This window comes from Nelumbo lutea, chromosome 6, assembly GCF_056320005.1.
Source record: "Nelumbo lutea isolate HS-2025 chromosome 6, American lotus-T2T, whole genome shotgun sequence".
NCBI lineage: Eukaryota > Viridiplantae > Streptophyta > Magnoliopsida > Proteales > Nelumbonaceae > Nelumbo > Nelumbo lutea.
This window is the reverse complement of record NC_142689.1, coordinates 26,656,090-26,676,255: the sequence shown is the minus strand read 5'-3', so window position 1 is coordinate 26,676,255 and position 20,166 is coordinate 26,656,090. Positions and strand designations below refer to the sequence as shown.

General features: G+C 37.1%; 1 protein-coding gene across 1 annotated transcript; it reads right to left on the bottom strand.

Annotated features, from left to right (window-relative positions):
• Nucleotides 1–3,439: 3,439 nt before the first annotated feature.
• LOC148848111 (FCS-Like Zinc finger 8-like) lies at nt 3,440–6,453 on the bottom strand. Its single transcript, XM_088950904.1, has 3 exons — nt 5,378–6,453; nt 4,375–5,275; nt 3,440–3,968 (listed from the first exon to the last, which is right to left on the bottom strand). The coding sequence occupies exons 2-3, from the start codon at nt 5,232–5,234 to the stop codon at nt 3,863–3,865; spliced, it is 966 nt and encodes a 321-aa protein (XP_088807030.1). The 5' UTR covers nt 5,235–5,275; nt 5,378–6,453; the 3' UTR covers nt 3,440–3,862.
• Between the last annotated feature and the right edge of the window lie 13,713 nt (nt 6,454–20,166).

Here is a 20,166-nt window from a genome sequence, read left to right as displayed (position 1 = left end):
TTTCGTTATGTATTGACAGTATCGATGGGTCATTGATACACTAAATAAAAATGCTTTAGGGGTTTGACTTATTTCAAGGAGTAGACAGGCCTAAGACCTATATTGGGGTGTATTGATACTTATAACATTTTTTTATCATATACATCCAAATTGAATCCTATCAATAAATGGATCATATTTTCATAAATAAACAAATATCCAACTATTTACATTCCAACCTAGGTTGATAAAGGGTCATCGAAGTGGTTTCATTGAATTAGTGTCACAGACCCATAGCATATGGACCTGCCATGACGTGTGCATGAGCCATGCAACGGTTCACTCACCATCTTACAGGTTCCCTATTGAAGTAGGAGAGTGTTTTGAATTGGTCTTATTTACGTAGTACTTACATATATAGGATTTTTATGCTTCATATATAGTCAGTTGTTATTTTTTCGCTCTGGAAGTTTATCTTCGTTATTTGTTATATCTTTTCCTATTTTAAGGAACCCTACCGTTGTAATAAACCAACTATAAAAAGGTTGGTCATTATCGGTAAAGTATGAAGATTTTATTTTATCCGGATTAATTATCTTGGAGGAAAGGGTTGCCTCTCGAACAAACCCAGGAGTTTACTCTATCTCTTTCAAAACAGGGAAGAAGAAACTTTCTTTCTCTTCTCCGGTGACCGGATCCCGGCAAGCCCTCCTGATCGGACGTCCTATTACTCGTTCGGTCACCCGTGCCCGTGACAATTAGCCATTGAAGTGATGTACCAAATTTTTAATTAATCTAGGTTGTCGGTTGTCCAAACATGCAATGCAGCTATTAATAAAAGTGGAATGTACCTAGATTTCAACTAATATTGGCCATTTAAGGAATCTAGGCTATGGTACTAAAAAGATTTTACACAATGTTTTCAATCAACCGACGATGAAGCATCCATCTAGACAGTTCAGTCATTCAAATCATCACCTGATCCTGTTTGTGGGTTTGATTTTTCAAAATTTGAAAATTTATAACAATGGCGAATTGGTAACAGCTGAAGTGGCTAAACTGAATGACTTATTGTTTTGTTATTTAGTGGATTTAATTTAACTAGTTTTAAAGTGTTAGAAACAAAGCCTTTCCAAGGAACCTAGGGAGCTAGGAATAACTGTAATGGGTGGTAAAAATAAAATGAGAGAAGTAAACAAATGTCATTGACAATACTCTCACGTTGAAAATTGAAAGGAGTAATGGGGTTAGGGGCAGACCAAAAAGAGCATGGGTTGAAGTAGTAAGAAATGATTTAAATGCTCATAATTAGATATGACATTAAACAAAATGGAATGGTCAAACAGGATTCGTCATTTATATAACCAACCCTATATGATTGGGATAAGGCTTAGATGATGATAATGAATCAGCTCCAAATAATACATCCAACCAAGAAACCAACTACACATGGGGTGATCCTTATCTACTTAAGAATCAGGTCCACATTCGGTAATTCATATTTAGTATACATACATAAAAATGGGTCAGACCATTCTTGGAGGCCCAGTAGATTTAAAGCCCGCATCCTTATTAGTAGTTACTACTCCAAGTCTAACCAGATCTAGATCCAAAGCCAACACAAAACCCAACTAGGTGGTTCATTGCAACCCGTCACAAATCCAATCCCCATCTCAAGTCAAGCTTATCTTAAAATGCAATGAACATGGATCATATTTTGGACCGAACCAACTTCACTTCAGACTCCCAACAGTAGCTTCCTTTAACTCGATCCACTGTTCTTGGAAGTCATTTGGAGTCAATATAGTTGTCCTTGTTGAAGCTCATCTTGCTTCATGGACAGAAGTAATTAAAACGTAAAACCCAGAACCAGAAAAAACGTTGCCTACAACAGCATCCATGTTCACTAGCTTTCAGTATCAGTTAAGAAATAGAAACAATGCTCACGTAAGTCCAGAACAATATAAGCAATTAAATAGATGAAGTAAGAGGAACTTAAGACAAACCAAGAAAAGGACTGAAAGTTTTAAATTATGTTAATTGTTTTTTTAAAGCTAGTAGTTGGGATTCATAATTCATTCTCCTAACTATCCTCTGAACACAATAATGATGACAATAAAGGAGACACCTCTGGCATACATGAGTCTGTGCATTACCCATTAGCCCATCTACATAGCTTTCCTTGCATTCAAAGATACTATTGTGTGAGGGGTAGATTCCAGTTTATCCATTAATTTTATTAGATATTATAATTGGAGGAAGAATCAAGAAACAAGATTAAAAGGACTAAAATACTAGAATACAGACCTAGATCAACTCCTTGTTTTTTTTATACAGAAAGAAGGCGACACTTTATACTTAGCTGTCAATGCTAATCAATCCAAGGAGTTGGAGCTAAGAGCCATCTCTTGAATTTTGATAGGTTACATCTCACATAATGCCCATCGGAAGTCGCACCAACCAGCTGATGGGTTCTTAATTATTCTGTACCAATTGGTTATTATGAAATTAAAAGAAGAAACTATAGATCCCATTAATTCCTTCATTAGGGAAAACGATCGAACGATTAGAATGCAGATAATCAATTTAAAGGGAAAGAGACACCCAGGATTTGTGTTCAAGCAAGTTGGCCGTGACTTAACAAACTAGGGACAGGACAAGAAGATTAAAGAAAGGCCATTGTTCTCTACAAGCAATTGAATGACGAAAACCCATTACAAGACATAAGTGATCAGAATTTATGCTTAACCTGATTTCAACTTTCATCTTTTGATGTTTCGCTTAAGCTAGTACAAGTGTATAACTGTATGAGAGAAACCCCAGCATACAGTAACAGGAACTGAGCTGAGAAAACTTGAACCAGTTCAAAAGATAATAGTCTGGAAATTTTCACTTAAGCCCTGTTTCAGAGAAGCTCATCCACTAAACCAAGAAAAAACTCGTGAAGAAAGCTATAGAGATGAAGGGTTTATAAGAAATCATCCACGGAGGCCTGCAGCAATGGATCTGTTGGACCATCTGATATCTGCCTCCCCATGTTTGAAGGAACAGGGGGCAATCAGTTTAATAACGCTGGCAAAGGCCTGAACTTTTTTTTTTTTTTAAAAAAACCACATTGAGATCAGCCATCTTAATCAAAGTCATACAAGGTGGAACCAAAGAGTTGATTGTTCTTCAGATTCTACAAGCTCAATTACGTCCAAAGCCCTGAGATTGAATTTCCAAGAAAGTCCATGTTACAAGATCAAATAAATTAAAGGATCACAATCTGGATATGGCTCAACGCTCAAGGTTGGCTTTGCTCTCTTAATATAGTAACCAATGTTACATCAGACTGAGGTATAAAGAAATGCAACTAAGCAAACATTTGCTCAAGTAATTTGGTCCATCAAGACAAACAAAATGGGAATGAGCCCAAAGAAAAGGATGCACAAAGAAGGGAAAAAGGAAGAAGAGAATCTAAAGGAATGGAGTAATTTGTCCTATTTTACATGTTGACAATTATATAAGGATTAGTATAGAATAAACAAAGGTAATACAGTTTCAGTCATACATTATCACCCTTGGAAGCCAAAAACTGTGGACAAAACCCAACAGCAATCTCCTTATCTAACCAAAATCAACAGCCTTCTCAGCCTCTCTGTCTGAGACTGAAAGAGGGAATAATAAGCCAAGACAAGAAAAAGGAATAATAAGCAAGCTACCCCAGTATACCCAGGCGCCATGTTGATTAATCCGTATTCAAATTTAAGCAGTCTAGTCCTCTTTCATTGGTTGATAGAGGTATACTGAAAAATCGAGAATTTACAGAATTTCCTCCTCAACTGCTGAAAGTATTTCTACAATCTAGTGAATTGGGAGATAGATCAAAATCTGGATAGGATCAGGAACAGACCCTAAGAGCACCATCTAACTCAGATTTCTCCATTCCTTCGTCGAACAGCATCTCTTGGTAGCGGCATTCGCGGCTGCAGAACGCCTTCTCACCCCTGAAATATGAGGAAAAAAAAATTGTTAATTTGGAACTCGTTGTTGATTCAACAACATAGCAGGAGAAAAAGAAAAGATCACAACTAGATTAACAGTAATCACAGTTCAGTCCTCGTAAAACCATAATCAAAATCATAACCAGAATTAGAACCGAAAAGTATGTTAAAAACTCAACCAGTTGGGATCAATCAATATGAGAATTAATAGTCCACTCTGAACTAAAGATCATTACCATAATGGATAAACTCAAATTAGGTTTGTCTGCATCAACTTAAGTTTCTCTGAGATTTCATAATACCTATAACTCGAGACACTATAAGTCTAACCAAAGCCCATTTATAGCAGGATCATTCTGGATCTGATTAAAGCAAAATTTATATGCAGCAAAAGCATATCTGAACAAACCTGTAAATGTAAATGTCTTTCCCCTGTCCAAGATCCTTCTTGCAAGTGTAACAGAAGCTGAGGAAATTCACTGAGGGATAATTTGATCGGTCAGAGGAAAAACAGTTCTCCTTCCTTGATGCAGACAAACCAACAACACCACAGCAACTCTCCACAATGCAGTTATCAAAGATGTGAGTCGTTCTTGGATTAGGCCCATGGGTGATGACACAAGTATAATCCTCTGAAAGCTCCATCTCGCTTGCAGAAAGACAACCTGTGAATATCTTAGGAGAGGCGGGTGCGTCCAGGCCAGAATTTGCTGACCCAAATGCAGATTTCTTTGCCGAAGGAGATACTCCCGGGGAGAAAGGACCCAACTGAGAACTTCGGGTTTTGATACCGAAGTCAGCAGGAGATTTGGGGGATTCGGTGGGAGAAAGTACAGAAGGTGGGAGAGGAGGTATTTGAATCTTCAGCTGTGATCCGAACAGAACCATTCGGCTTTCAGGTTTGGAAAAACTGTTCGTGCTTCTTTCATCACTAAGAGCATCAACAATACCGAGACCAATGCCTCTTGAGTCTAATTTCTCCCACGGGTGTCTGTTCTCCGGACAAGGTTCTGGGGATTTAGCAGTTAATCTATCAGACCAAATAGGGTTACCAAAACCAGAGAATGGTTTAGTGTCAAGTATAGAAGTCGGGCTCATCACAGCTTCGGTTTCAGAAAAACCCTTTCCAGATAAAGCGGTGAAGAGCCTTGGAGAACTGAAGAAGGGCGAAGTCGGCCTTATGTATTTGTCCTTGGGAGATGGAAGAGAACCATGATCAGCCATAAGAGTTTGCTTACTGGTCATGGCCCTCGATCTCTTCCTTAGCATAACTTCCTCTATCAGAGTCTCGGAAGCCTTAACTTCCTCCTCTGCAGAGCAGAAAAGCACGAAAAAACAAATTAGATTGTTTTTCCTTCCAATAAGAAAGATTCATACAGTGAAAACAACATAATATGAACTTCCGAACTAACCTGAGATAATTTGGGAGCGCACACAGAAGCAAGAACTGAACTTAAAATGTCACCATGGATTAAAGGTGTTGTTTTGCAGACCACATCAAAATGCAGAGGACTGAAGGGAGTAAAATGGATTTTAAAGGCCTTTACTAGATGGCAGAACCATCACCCATCAAATAACCAAAAACAAGAATGGCCCAGGTCTGCTCCATGAGAATTTCTTCTCTACTTCTATAACCTCTTTCAAACAATGTAATAGAACAAGAAAAAAGCTCCCCTGTTGCCCTATATTCTTGATTTTCTCTCTGAATTAGTTCAAGTATTTTCTTCCCCAGTTTTAACGACAAGAATCACTCTCCATGGGAACCCACATAGAAACAAGCTTCACGATCGAAAGATGTGAAGAACATCGACAAGCAGACAGAAAAAGCTTGTATTTTTATGCTTTCTTTTCTTCTTTCCTTTGCCTTTTATCTCTCCTTCGTTCTTTCCCCAGTATATCAGCAAAAACAGTTCTTAGCTCTACTTTCTACTACTGCTACACAGAAAAAGATTCAAAACCCAGGTGAAGACAAGACCCATAAACAAAAATAGGAACAGAAACGAAAAACCAACATTAAAACAAAAAGCTGAGTGGCACTGCTCCTCCCTCCCCTCTCACTCTTCTTTTCCCCAGTGGATTTTCTTTTCTTCCTCCTCTCTTTCCATCTTTTTCAGCTTTATTTCTTCTCTTTCAGTATCAGTACTGCAGAATCGCCATGGACTTGCAGGGAAAGAAAGACCATCAAACCATACGAAGAAGTGAGAGCTCGTGGTAAAAAGGGTGGCGGACGGACTCAAAGATATAAGGACGCGTGTGCATAGGAATCAGTGGTTTTGGTAAAAACCGCCACTGCTCTCAAAATGGCAGTTTTACCTTGGCGGTTTTAGACAGAAACAGAAGTCTGATGGCTGCGAGCTTTCTTCCCTTCCCTTTCTCTCTCTGGACTGCTTTCGCTTTCTCACCTCTCTCTCTCTCTCTCTCTCTGATGCTATTCCTTTTCCTCTTCCTCTGTTTTCTTTTTTCCCGTTTTTCGCCCTCTCCATTCTCCAGTCACTGAATACGAATATAAACACAACAGACTCGTAGGCTGACGACACGCTACGTCCATTTCGCCGGCCGTACGTCGCCTCTTTAACCTCATATACGAGTTTAACTTTTAACCTCGGTTAAACTGTAGATTCCGAAAGCAAAAACCGACAAAAATACAGCCGTCTAGGTCTATACAACGGCTCCGCTCAGCTGGGCCTTTCTTGATCGGCTCGTACTGTCTTTTGTTCTATTTCTTATTCTATTCTATCTGACCAATTGAATTATCTCTTTTCTTTTATACTTATTCAAAAAATAATAAAATATAAAATACTTGGCTATAAGGTCCAAAAACCAACCGGGTAACGGCCGTTACAGCAGTTAAAATGGCAGTTAGGTATGGCTACTGTTTGACGGGGACCCATCAATCTTCAGTTTATTTCCTTGACTCGATGGAATCAAAGTGGTAGAAACCGGAGAGTTCAAACTTTTCTAGAAGGTTTTCTGTTTGATGTGAAAAGGGGTAGATGATCAGAATTAATGGTTTATCGGGAGACAATTGGACGCAAATGGGTCTAAATTAAACCAGCAACTCTCCGACTACAGTGTAGTTGTTCCGTACACGTTTTCTTGATTTCCCGCTGGGTTTGAAGATTGTCTTAATTCTTGCAAGTTTTGGGTTGCGTTTGGATTATTAGAATTTTGATAATCTAAAATACATGATAACGGAAGGACTTTGACTAATCAAACCCCCCACGAATTTTCATAAATACTAACAATAAAAACCATTCATAAAGTATGATTCTATTAATGCTTGTTTGACCAAATCATATATATGATTAAATGTCGCCCTAATTATAATTGATTATCACCTTTATGACATTGGTTCATTGATTACAATTTTTCGGGTGCTAATTATAATTGATTATCACCTTTACGACATTGGTTCATTGATTACAAGGTTTTCGGGTATCATGTCTTTTCCATTTGAACCCTAATTAATATTCAAGGATATTAATTTTTGAATTACTTAGCTTAAATCGTTGATTGGGCTTGTAAAGCAAATTTTTGCACTAAAGTCAATAAACATCATTAATGGCCTTATCAGTGGTTGGAAGTTGTAACTTGATTCCACATATCTGTTGACTGGCAGTTATTCTTATTTTTAAAAACAAAGTGGGTGTTTTGCATAAAAAAACGGTGTCATATAAGCACCACATCAGAAAAAGCGGTGCTTCAGATCATACCTTGGAAATTTGGAAAGTGTAGTCTGAAAAAACGTCAAATTTGATGTTTTCTCGAAAAACAGCTCATTGTTGCCAACGGTGCAATGATATGGTATCATTTTGGACGTTTGATAATATGACAAATGCTAAAAACGATTCTACAACACTGGCACCAAACACAATCAGTGTTGTTTTTCCAGAAAACAACATATGTGACAGCACCGCTTTCAAACAAAAAAAGAAAACGGTGCTTACAACTCACACATGCCCATCAACATTTTTATGAAAAAACGTTGTGGTGTTCCTAGCACCGATGCCAAACACCTACAAAATCAATCATGTTCTGAAACATCCACCAACTTTTTCATACTAAAAAGGCATTTTGTTGGATAAATTAAACTTGAAATGACCATACAAATTGAAGAATGATGTATTTAGGGGCATGCCCTTAATCTAGGTGGCACCTATGTGTTTAAAACTATAATAAAATATTCTTCTATGGAAATATCTCACTTTCTCAAGTCTCCATGTGATAATTTAATATGGTATTTGGTATGGTTCTGTTTCTTTGATAAATGGTGCCAGTTCATTGCCATGTAGGTGTTTGTACCAAAATATTATTTGGTAAGCCTATTTATCCAATAAACATTTATATCGGTTTGTGTGCAAATCAACCATTGGGAGAAGATTCATTTTAATGTTTCCCCTAATACTAAGGTGCTTATTTACTATTCTGCATATGTGACACCTAATGGCGTCTAACTATAAATAAACAATAGAAAAACATTTACCAACCACTTTTCATCAGTTGTAAAGACAAATCAAATACAAATGTTTTTTTTTAAATAAACTAAAGCCATACCAAACATCCCCTAGATTAAAATGTTGATACCTAAAACACCATGGTACCAAAAACTAATATGAACTTCCACTATAGCAAATTGTCTAACAAGGTGGCAACTGGTCATATGGACCTAACCTAGACCATGTTCAAAAATAAATTTTGCAATGTAGACCATAGTTAGTGGATAAGCGTAGAAAGTTGAGTGTGGTATAGAAAAGTTCAAGAATAAAAAACACAATACAAGTTAAGATTCGACTATGATGTCAGAAAAAATTTATTATAAATCAACTGATAACATAAAAGTGGTAATTATTAACTAATCAGGTGGTATTCATCAAAATTGAAAGGGATTGATTGGTTAAAGCTCTTTTAATTGGCTTCATAGATTTATCCTAAAAATTAAGCTAAATAAACATGGTATAATAAGATTAATTAAAAATGAATACATGTTTAATAATTAATATTTTAAGATATAGAATAAAAAGGTTTGGTACATTTTACATATGTACAATCTATTAAAAATATGCTTATTTACAAGATAATCATATATTATAAAGGCATATTAAAGTATTCTCATTTTTCTCGTATTTTAAAAATCAATATCATTCTAAATCATTGTGATGTTTGGTCAAAAATTAAAAAATGGTTATGACAATGTACGATATTTACTATTATCGGGGCACGATTGTTAGGATGTTGGTCCTCATGGAGTGATTTCAATTTTAGTGCTTTTTGGGAATGAAATCACTTATTGTGAGTTCCTTGGCATAAACTATCTCATTTTTAAGTGGGCCCCATATGTCCAAAAAAGGGAGAATGACTGATCAGCCCAGGGTCAGAATTTGTAGGTCCAAAGTACAGTTGGGGTGGATGCCAGCTCATTATTGATACCAATTCACATGTGGGCATTGGTGTGTAGAATGGAGGTTTTGACCTTTTGAATGTTTATAGATTTGCGGTGGAAATTAGAAATTTGCATTGGGTCTGTCCGTACTTTTCCATTCAAAAAAAGGGTAAGCTTTTCTCTTTTTTCGATAAATTAAAAAGGGGGAAGTATAAGAGAGGGAAATTCATTCTTTAGTTTCAAAAACATCCCCATCTTCAGAGTCAAGGAAATATTCTGCATTGAAAACGGGATTATTTCATTTGATTCTAAGGCTCGGTTTGGAAGGAGTATAAATACAAATATGTACAATGCAAATACATACAAAATACAAGGTTTTGCACTCTACAAAATTGTATTTGTACTCCTTCCAAACTGAGCTTAAAAACCATTTGCTGGTTCAACACAAAAAACATGTTATTAGTTGTGTATTTATTTTCTGTTTCAAAACTGAAACCAAAAATATGTTCTTGAATCTAATTTCAAAAACATGTTTTCATTTGATTGTTCAACTTCATACTCCAAAAAATCATATAATTTCTATACTAAAAATTGTTTTTGCTTTAAAAACCAATATTTTGTTGGTTTCAAAAATATATATTGATTTTTGAAACAAAACAAACTTATTTTTCCTTTAGAAAACAAAAACAGAATTCAAAAACGTGTCTTTATTTTCTTGATGATGTGACAATTTCAAAAACAAATGAAAACAAAAACAGAATTCAAAGCGTGTCTTTATTTTTTTGATGATGTGACAATTTCAAAAACAAATGAAAACAAAAACATTCATGTTATAGAACGCCCCCTAAATAACCAATTTTTATTAGTTGATTTTTTAAGATAGTAAGGTAAGAGGAATTGATTCTTCAAACTCATTTTCTCAAGCATCATTGATATATAGGGATTCACCAATTACTCCAAGGCCCCGTTCACTTTTCGGTAAATTACTTATTCGGGTAAGTTCATTTGCCGATGTTATTTTATTTCCTAGGTAAATAAGGCAATGGCCATTTTAACCAAAGAAATTCATTATTAAAAGGGGCATTTTTGTCCCATTCAAGTGTTGGTAATTTTTTCCTTATGTGGGAAAGCTATTTACCCACCTAGAAGATGGGTATCACTTTCCTGGGTAAATGATACCCAGAAAAATAAACTTTCCTTAGTCCCCACATAAAACTGAAAAAAGAAACGGGATTCTTGGTCAATGAGAACCAAAATCCCATTGACCAACTTTCCCTCCTCTGAAAATCCAAATAAAGAACACCCCCAAAGATTATTTGGAATGAAAATAAGGAGGGTGATCATTTTCATTCTGACCCCCCAAAAACCCAGATGCTCATCAACATCCCTTAAAAAGTGGAGGTGGGATCAAATCCTCATAATTGTAGGCCCTCTGTGGGGTATCACATCAGTGCCCCACACAACACGCCCCACATATACATCTCAGTGTACATTGGGAACGGAACATCTCCCTTGTCGTTGGGAGATGCTCCCATTACACGGTTGGGATGTGCTGAGGTGCTGATGTGAACTTCCTCTATGGTGAATTGGTGATCTTGGATGTACTGTGCAGAAATGTTGTGTGTACACCTTAAGCATTACACTACAGTTGCACATTTGGAACATATTCAGGTTGGGTTGAGTTTTTAGGTTAGGTTCACGTCAGTTGGGTTGACCTGACTTCTCTACTTTTGTCAAATATTTTAGAAATTATTTCTTTTAAACTTTATTTTTTACAATATAATATACATGTATACATGTTTAAATAGATAAATACATATATACATACATACAACTTACAACAAAAAAAACATATATATTCAAGTCAGGGCCTCAACCCTAAAGTTATGTTTGGTTTGAAGGAAAAGATAGGAAAAAGAAGGGAAAGACAAGAAAACCTATATAAGATTTGTAAAAGTCTCCATACCTTTTCCTACTTTTTCCTTCAAACCAAACACAGCCTAAACCAACTCCAAATTAAGTCAAGTAGATTTGAATTAGGTTTCAGCTAACCCAATCCTAAGTTGCAGGCCTATTCCCCATAAATGACAACATACAAGTTTGGAAGTTCTCGCTTTACAGTTATAGTATCCTATGCATGGTGCATATACATCATCTGCACTCCTTTGTGATAAGCCAGCGGATCTCGTGTGCACCCTAATCTATCCACACCCCTTAATCTCCCTTTAATGTATCTCATGTTAATAAAAAGTGTACACAATTTTATACACCATCAATATCTTCTTGTTTTTGCATAAGCAGACATCTTGTAGATATGATTCTCAATTTCTTCTGGTTATGCTTAAATTTATGATGTCGGAATGGTGCCACTTTTTTTATACCCGTTGATTAGAGGTGTCCATAGCCCGGCACAGCCCAATGAATTTGGATTGGTCCAGTACGATTATGTGAGTCATGTTAGGCCTGGAGTTTTAAATTTACGGACTAATACAGTACAATATAAGCCAGTCCGCAGCCTAATCCAATACAGTCTGGTATCGCCTATATATATTATTTATATATTTATATATTTATATTTACACCTCTACCATTGATTGGTTTTAAGTTTTTCCGGTGGCAAGTCGATCCTCACAGACTTTTCCTCAACAATTTTATGAAATTCGACTTTTGTTTCTCTTTTATTTTCTATCTAACCAAACACACATCCTAATTAATAATCAATACGTGAGTATAAGGACATAAATCAGAAATCAGAATCATTCATGTTTGACGGACAAACTCACAATAATTGCTACTGGCCACTGCTAGGCTTAGCCGACGAGCGTCGGTCGGAGTCGGAGGCTCAGAGCCTCAGACTCTCAGAGAAGTGAGAACCGCGTTGCGTCGAAAACTTCTAGGAAGATTAAGTTAGTTGGTGGTGGGGATCCACCAACGAACGGTGGGAAGTTCACGGACTCTCTCCTGTAGAACACGTACACGTCATTATCAAAACCCACAATACCCCATCGCCTACGTTAAGTGGGTCCCACTTTAAACTGCAGTTCTGGACCGACGATTCAGGCGCATCAGTCATGGGGCCCATAGCCCTCCCCACTCCTACTCCTACGTACTAAGCTTCTTGTTCTTTCGTCACAACCTACAGCTACTCTTTCGGTCTTTCCTTTTTCTTATCATATATATATACATCATTTCCCACCCCATTTTTTACTGTATCATTTTGACACCAATCGGACGGATATCACGGTTCCACGATCTAAGAAACTATTTCTGACAAATGAGGAATACTGCATGATAACAAGGCCATTAGAACAGAAGCTATTGTTGGTCCTATCCTTTTATCTCGGTCTCGTGTTATTTTTTTTTTCCCGATCCCGAAACCGCTTTCACCTTTTTTAACCTTTTCACTGCACGCGCGTGCTATCGTATTCGCAGGCATTACACGTGTTGCATAGTTTCTACGGCCAAGATTCGAAATTCTCGATCTCCGCCCGGCCCAGAACACGAGTCTGATCTTCGCCGTACACGTGGGTGACATTTGAGCGTATTAAATTCCTCCCCCGTAAGACCGTCAAATCAGAGGGCCCACCCGCATGGATTTTTTTCATTGAAGTTCGAAATAAAGAAAGGACCAAAATGGGAATAAAATAAGGACTGTGTTCAAAAGACGAGAACTGTTACCCGTCTCGGAGACAGAGATTAAAGAGCCTTTAATTTATTTTATTTATTTAATTAACGATTTATTTATTTCTTAATAATTATTTACCCTTTTTTCTTCAATAATTGCCTATAAAAGAACAAAAGGGTAATGATGCCTCTAATTTGCTTATCAGGGGTTGGGTCCATATTGTCATTAAAAGGGGTTTAATTACCAAAGAAAATATATGATTACGCTTTTAATTGTTTTCCATAGGTCCCCTAAACCCTAGTTATAGTCATTACCCCCCCCCCCACCCACCACCACAAAAAGAGAAACCCTAATTAGAGTCAAACCCCCCACCCAAAAAAAAAAAGAAAAGAATAAAATCCTTGATTGGAGGAGTATTATACAAACAAACAAAAAAGAAAAAAGAAGAAAAAACCCTAGTGGTAGAAAGATGAAATTGATGACATGATCGTCTAGAACCCAAATGAGATTAACCCTAGTTTTGCACAATAATCCACCCAATTAAACTAGGGTTAGGTTTTATTTAATTTGCACTTTACAGGAGGCTATGCGATTACAACTTACAAGCAAGCTCCAATTGGAAGAACTGATACATCCTACGTGTCATGCCTTGTTAAGTTGTGCCAGCATCTCTCATCTTAGTTGCTTAAGATCTTTTAAATCTTGATGAAGATGTATAAGTAGTTAATTTAATAAGTCCATGGCAAAAGCAGATGGTATCATTTACGGTAGGTCTTCATTGCTTCTTTTTTACTTTATTTCTATTAAAAAAATAAGGGATAATAGTTTATAAGGTCAATTTTTGGGGTTTAATATCAATAAAAATAATATTTAAAAAAAATAAAAAATAGGTTAATTTTTTAAAATAATATCAATAAAAGATAAAAAAAATACTGTTCATCATCTTCTTCTTGCCATTTGTTCATCAGCGCCATCATCCGTTGCTGCTTGCCACCACCATTCGCTACCACCTGCCTCTGCCTCTGGCAACGTTGCCAGAGGTAGCGATGGCGGCGTTGGTGGTCATTTCTCTGCCCAATGCCTAAGCCTCTGGCAATGTTGCTGAAGGTGGGTGGAGACAGAGGTGGCGATGGTGGCACTGGGCAGAGGAATGATCACTACGCTGCCACCACCACCACCACCGCCACTGCCACCTTTGCCTTCGGCTGCCTCCGTCAATGAGGCAGAGATGGGCAAAGGCAGCGACGAATGGCGGTAGCGGGTGGTGGCTAGACCTGTTCATGGGTCGGGTGTCCCAACGGGCTGGCCCGGCCCAGCCCGACCCCCGGACAGGCTTGAATAGGCTTTTTGGCCCGCAGGCTTAACCTCGAGCCAAAAAGCCCGGCTCGCATAAAATTCGAGCCGGGCTTGGGCTTTGCTAAAATAGCTCGCCCCGAGCCCGGCCCGACCTATAGTTAAACCTGAGTAAAAACCCTATGTGATGTCCATTTGAATAAATTTTTTGATTTGAGAAGGTTGTTGATTCACTTGTAGGCCCATTGTTCATTTAAATAGGGGAAAAAACACCTGAATTAAAATAGATAATGTCTATTTTAATAGGGAAATTTTTTATTTTCTTTTATTAGGTCGGGCTTCGGGCTCAGGCTCGGCCTTTGGGCTTTTTATCAGGGCCGGGCTCGGGCCCAAGTTCTATGCCTGTTGGTTGGGCCGGGCTCGGGCTCGGGCCTATTATTTTTTTGTTAATGAACATTAAAAGCCCAGCCCGACTCATGAACAGGTCTAGTGGTGGCGGGCGACGGCAGGCGGCAGTGTTGATGAACAAATGGCAAGAAGAAGATGATGATCGATGCTTTTGCCCATTATTAACATTATTTTTAAAAAGTTAACCTATTTTTTATTTTTTTTTTAATATTACTTTTATTGATATTAAACCCCAAAAGTTGCCCTTATATACTATTACCCCAAATAATAATCTTTATAAGTTGATTACTTGATTATCATTAGCTTAGTTTAAACTTTAGAGGGGGGAGAGAGAGAGAAACATGAGATAGTGGACTAGCGGGCTGTGGGGTTGGGTACTCCCATCCAAATCATGCTATGCTAGTACAGTACTGCATTAGGCTATATTAGATCAAATTCTCTATTTTACCCTCTTTGGTCTGAGTAATTTGGTGGGACCCATCTGATGAAATCACGAGCACATTTGGTTGGATGTTTGGATACATAGAGAAGATCAGGCGACATGGGAAAGGGAATGCCATTTGAAGAGAAGAAAAACCTGAATAGGGAAAAATGGGAAATGGTGGACTAAGTCTAAACTCTTTATTTTTCGAGTTTCTTTTCCATGCATTGTCCTCCCAAGTTTCACACCCAATCCCCTGGTTTTTCTCTTGTTTTCCTTGTTTGTTTCCCATTTTGGATTATAATCTCTATATATTGTACTTGTACACATGAACTTCATTGGTAATTCTTAGCAAAAGATAATTGGCAATTAAGATAGACTAATTGAACCTAATGATTTTGATTTTTTATGGCTATCTTCATTTATGCCTCGTAATCTGTACTTGGTGAAGACTGAAAACTCGAGGGTTTCTGGGTTCATGATTCTTTGTCCACATGAAGCCGATTTCCCTGAAATACTTCAAACAGCAACATATTTTAGAAATGCAATTTGAGGGGATATTCTTGGTCAGCATGGTGAATGGACTGATTGTAGAAGACAAAATAGATCATCTACAAACTACATCATCCCTGAGTGGGGCTTCCTAGAATTATTTGCCAAACAAGAAATGGAGGCACCCAAACAAATTAACAAACCCATTTGAAGGTGGAGTAAGTGGTGTGACAGTTAACACTACCAAGGCAAAACCCTAACTAGAGAACAGGGCCTGAATGGTTGAAATTTGGAGTAAATGTGGACAAGTTTCTAATATTTAATAATGTGCTTCCTGAAACCCTAAGCCTAGTTGGAGTAAGTGGGGGGGTTCTGGACTTTTCACGGGTGATGTAACCCTGGTTTTAGAGCCACACAGTCATGTATATTTCTTTTCTCAATGTATTGAACTTTATATTATAACAAAATGAACTAAGATAGGGAAGAAGACCCATTTCCAGTGCCGTTTGTGGGAGGTGGGGTCTCCTTATTTGGGCCCATTTCCCTTTCTTGTGGTTCATTTCATTGGTGATGCTACTTGTCCCCTGGAGAAGACTTGGAAAATGAACGTGAAGAATTGTAAACCAGTTTCAAACCGATGTGTAATTATTCAAACTATGGCCCCAACATGGGGCCTACATCTGATCTATCCCTTGTTGCTGCCACGTCATTACCAACTAGGATGACCCCATGATAGGACTTTGTTATAGCGAGTCCATGGAAAGATTTTGATGAGACTGGGAACTAGACACTATCCCCACCAGAAGCACTTTTGAAGATTAACTCGTTACCACAAACCCTACTTTGGGTTAAAGTGTTAGATTACATCCTTCCTTAATTACCATGGATTCCAAGAGTGGAATTGGAACCCAAATCCCCCTCTTTTCAATTTCCACATATTTCACATGTTACCACTTTATGGGTTTTAGATAATGCCAAGATCAGAGGTTTTGTACTTGTATATTTTCTGCAAGTTTCTCATTTTCACAAGGCATCATTCTTAGAGATTTGATTGAAAAGAAAAATGAGAGAGAGGTAAAAAGAAAAAGAACAAAGAAAAGAATTATCTTTATTTGAGAGAATGTGGGCCAATTTTACTTTTACTCTCTACGGTTATATTCTACTTTCTCTGCTTTTTAGGGAGAAAATAGAAGAGATCAAAAAGAAAATTTACCCTCTTATTTTGTCTCAACTTTCTTTTCACTTTTGGTTTCCCTTGTCATCTCTTTGTATTTTCTTTCTCTTTATTTATTTTCTTTTTTGCAACCAAAAGTTACAGAATTGTGATGCAAAATTCCAGACCACTCTGTTTCTTTCTCCAGTTTCATGGTTTTAGGTTGTGTTTGGATTTGGGGAAATGAAAGTGGAAGTGATTCCACCCTTCAATGGACCAAGTGAAAAATGGATGACTAGCCCCCCATAATATGGCACTAGTATCAAGATTCCACTCGGCCCTACTTCCTACAATTCTACCCAAAACAACAAATCCTGAAAACTGTAGAAATGTATAAATCTTTTCACACTGTTTTATGTTTCTACCCTAGTCTAAACACAGCCCAAAGGATTTTGATTCATTGATGTTCCCTTTAATCCATCAACTTGGCATGCACTCAACACCCAAATCGAATCTTACTAATCTTGTTTCCACCCTTAGCCTAATACTTCAGCCTAAGTTGCTTTTGGACCATTTACATTGATTTGGATTTGATTCATTTGAATTTAATTGAGCCCAGATTATTTGAAATTTAAGTGACAAATCCCCTGGTCATTTGGAAATCTGCTAAGACAAATACAGAGCTTTAAAGCTAGACTTTCATGTTTTGCCAAATTCCACCAGCACTGAAATGGACCCAAAACACAGAAAATTTACAAAGTTGAGAATTTCAATTCCTACCATCAATTTCAATCCATATCCAGTCCACCCTTCCCATGACTCCTCCAAATAGCTGAAACCAGCATTAGATAATGGCCTTTACTAAACGATGGATCCCTCACAAGGGGCTTCTTTAATATGTCATATCGACATCCACTGAACACCCATACCAATCCCAGCATTGGAAATTACATTGTCTAACACCAATCCAGAGGTTGAGACTTGAAAGTGGCAATTCAGTGCAAGGACTTGTTGAATTGTGATTCTAGTTTTAAGTGTGATAGAAAGCTACATTACAAATTTATGATATGGTTAAATGGTCCTTTTTAGCCTTAAATTCGAGTTTTTCACTGTCAAAGCAATTTTGCAGATGGTGTTTGTAATGACTGCAATTTTTTTAGGGGTGTCGCTGTTTCGCTTCAATTAGAACGCAATAAAAAAATCTCCACTCGACAAGCCTGGAGAATGCAGGTTCAAGTCTGAGAGTGGCCACTTTGTATAAGAGAAAAAATGTCAAAGATCCTAAATTGCTGAGACCAACATTGAGGAATGACTTTCTATTTTGTCACACGGTGCAACGACTCCAGATTTTCTGCTCACGAGAACTATGCCCACTTCTACCCACAATACATTACCCTCCCATGAATTGAGAACATTTCCCTATTCATAATATTATGCAGAGGATGAGATGTTTTCCATGTATGACTGCGATAAACATAGACAGAATTTGTGTGGATAAAAGATTGGTTGGGAAAATGTTGATGAGGTGTTCAAACTGTTTTGCTTTTGTTGTTGAAAAACATTGCTGGGATCAGAAAAGTGTTCAGATATTTCACTTTTCAATGTGCCACATCACTGATTGTGGAAATGTCAAAATATCGTTTACATAACAACACAAAAAGATCAAAGGGCCTTGTTGTGTTTGACTGCTTATGCAGCAATGTGGCAACTTAAAAAGAAAGAATGACCAGAAAACTGAAAAAGCACAGCCATTCCAAACACTACCCTAGTTATTCATTACGTCATTGTTCCTTGAGAAATTGACTCAACATTGACATCCATTGAAGGACTAATTTTCATTAATAATTATATCAAGTCTGGTACAAGACCAAGAAGAAGAAGGTTTGTAGTACCCAAATTATATCAAAAGTGATGGCCTCCACCTAACAAGGACAACCTGAATAAAAATTGCAAGAATGGAAAATCCAGGATTAATCATCGATTGCCAAAATTGTAGCTTTCACCAAAAACCTAATAAATTGTACCTTATTTAATCTCGATTCATGGAGTCTCTGTTCCTTCTTTGCTGTTCAGTTGATACCTAATCAATCTCAAATTCTCAATTGTAAAAAAGCTTTTATACAATGAATGACCTTTTGCATTCATCCCTGCCACCACAAACACAGATAATTGAATCTAGTGTTGGGGGGATGCCATATGCTAGACCCAATTAGAGTTTAGGGTTTAGAGAGATATTAAAAACTAAACCCATAGTATCAACACCAAACCCAATTAGGAGGGTCAATGGTAGCAGGGATGCTCTGTTGATTGATTGACATTCAATATGCTCCTACCATAGTCATAGTCGGATGAAAGCATCCAACCATCTCTTTGATTTTTTTTTGTTATCTAAACCCTAAAAGCTAAATTCCTATACTCTAATACTAAATTATAACATCTAAATTCTAAACTCAAGCCCTAAACTTTAAATTTTTAAACCCTTAAATCCTAAAGTTAGTGTACAAAATGGCTTTGATTGAGAATGTGTCTTTCAAGACCATGTTCATATGGTTCGCAGAGTCCTTTGCTGCCTTGCATTGAAAATATCTCCCAATCAAAGAAAATATATATATATATATATATATATATATAAGTACAGAAACATTCCCAATACATGACCATAAAAGACTGTAAAAACAGTGTTAGCACGGTCTTGTGAGAATCGAATCCGATCTCGTCTTTCAACTGTATAGGAGCCGAGTATTTTCCTGAGAACCTATTCTTCAACAGGTTTAAACGTGTGCTTCCTTACAGAAAAATGGTATGATGTCCATGGTGGTTGTAGGGGAAGAGTGATTTCTTCTGCTGCTCTCCCCCTCCTTCATTATTTGCATCCATCTCTGAGAAGATTATGGCTGTTGTAGTTGCCCAAGTTGGTTGGACTTTTCAATTACGTATTCTATTTCATTGGGACCCATTGGAGTTGAAAATCACATCCTCGCATAACTGACCTCATCACATTTCATTCCCCCTATCCAACTTTAATAAACAAAGTGACCGTTGTTATGATGCATTGAAAAAGAGGAAATTTTATTACTCTCCTGACTCCTTAGTGTTGAATATTACTTTAGCAGATAAACAACTTATTTTGTTGTGTAGCTCAGATTGAATTAGAAATTAAAGGAGGAACAAGCTAAAGTTTTTTGTTCTTATTTTATTATTTTTTAACATTCCATTAGACCTTCCATCCTCCAATTCATCAGAATGCCGAATGCTAAATTTGCATGTTATACGCAATTGAAATGGGGAGTTTCTATTGAAAGGGAAATGGAATAAACAAGTAATTATATGGCTTTTGAAAAATTATATATTGTAATTCTATATTTATACTTATACCCATCCTTACTTTTATACATATGTATGGATTTGTTCATCATGATGATAACCACA

What these genes read in the sequence shown, in the direction of transcription:
- LOC148848111 (XM_088950904.1), bottom strand. Translation starts at nt 5,234, where the DNA reads ATGCTAAGGAAGAGATCGAGGGCCATGACCAGTAAGCAAACTCTTATG. An exon ending in AAAGACATTTACATTTACAG is followed by an intron (nt 3,969 to 4,374) that starts GTTTGTTCAGAT and finishes CTCATATTTCAG; the next exon opens with GGGTGAGAAGGCGTTCTGCA.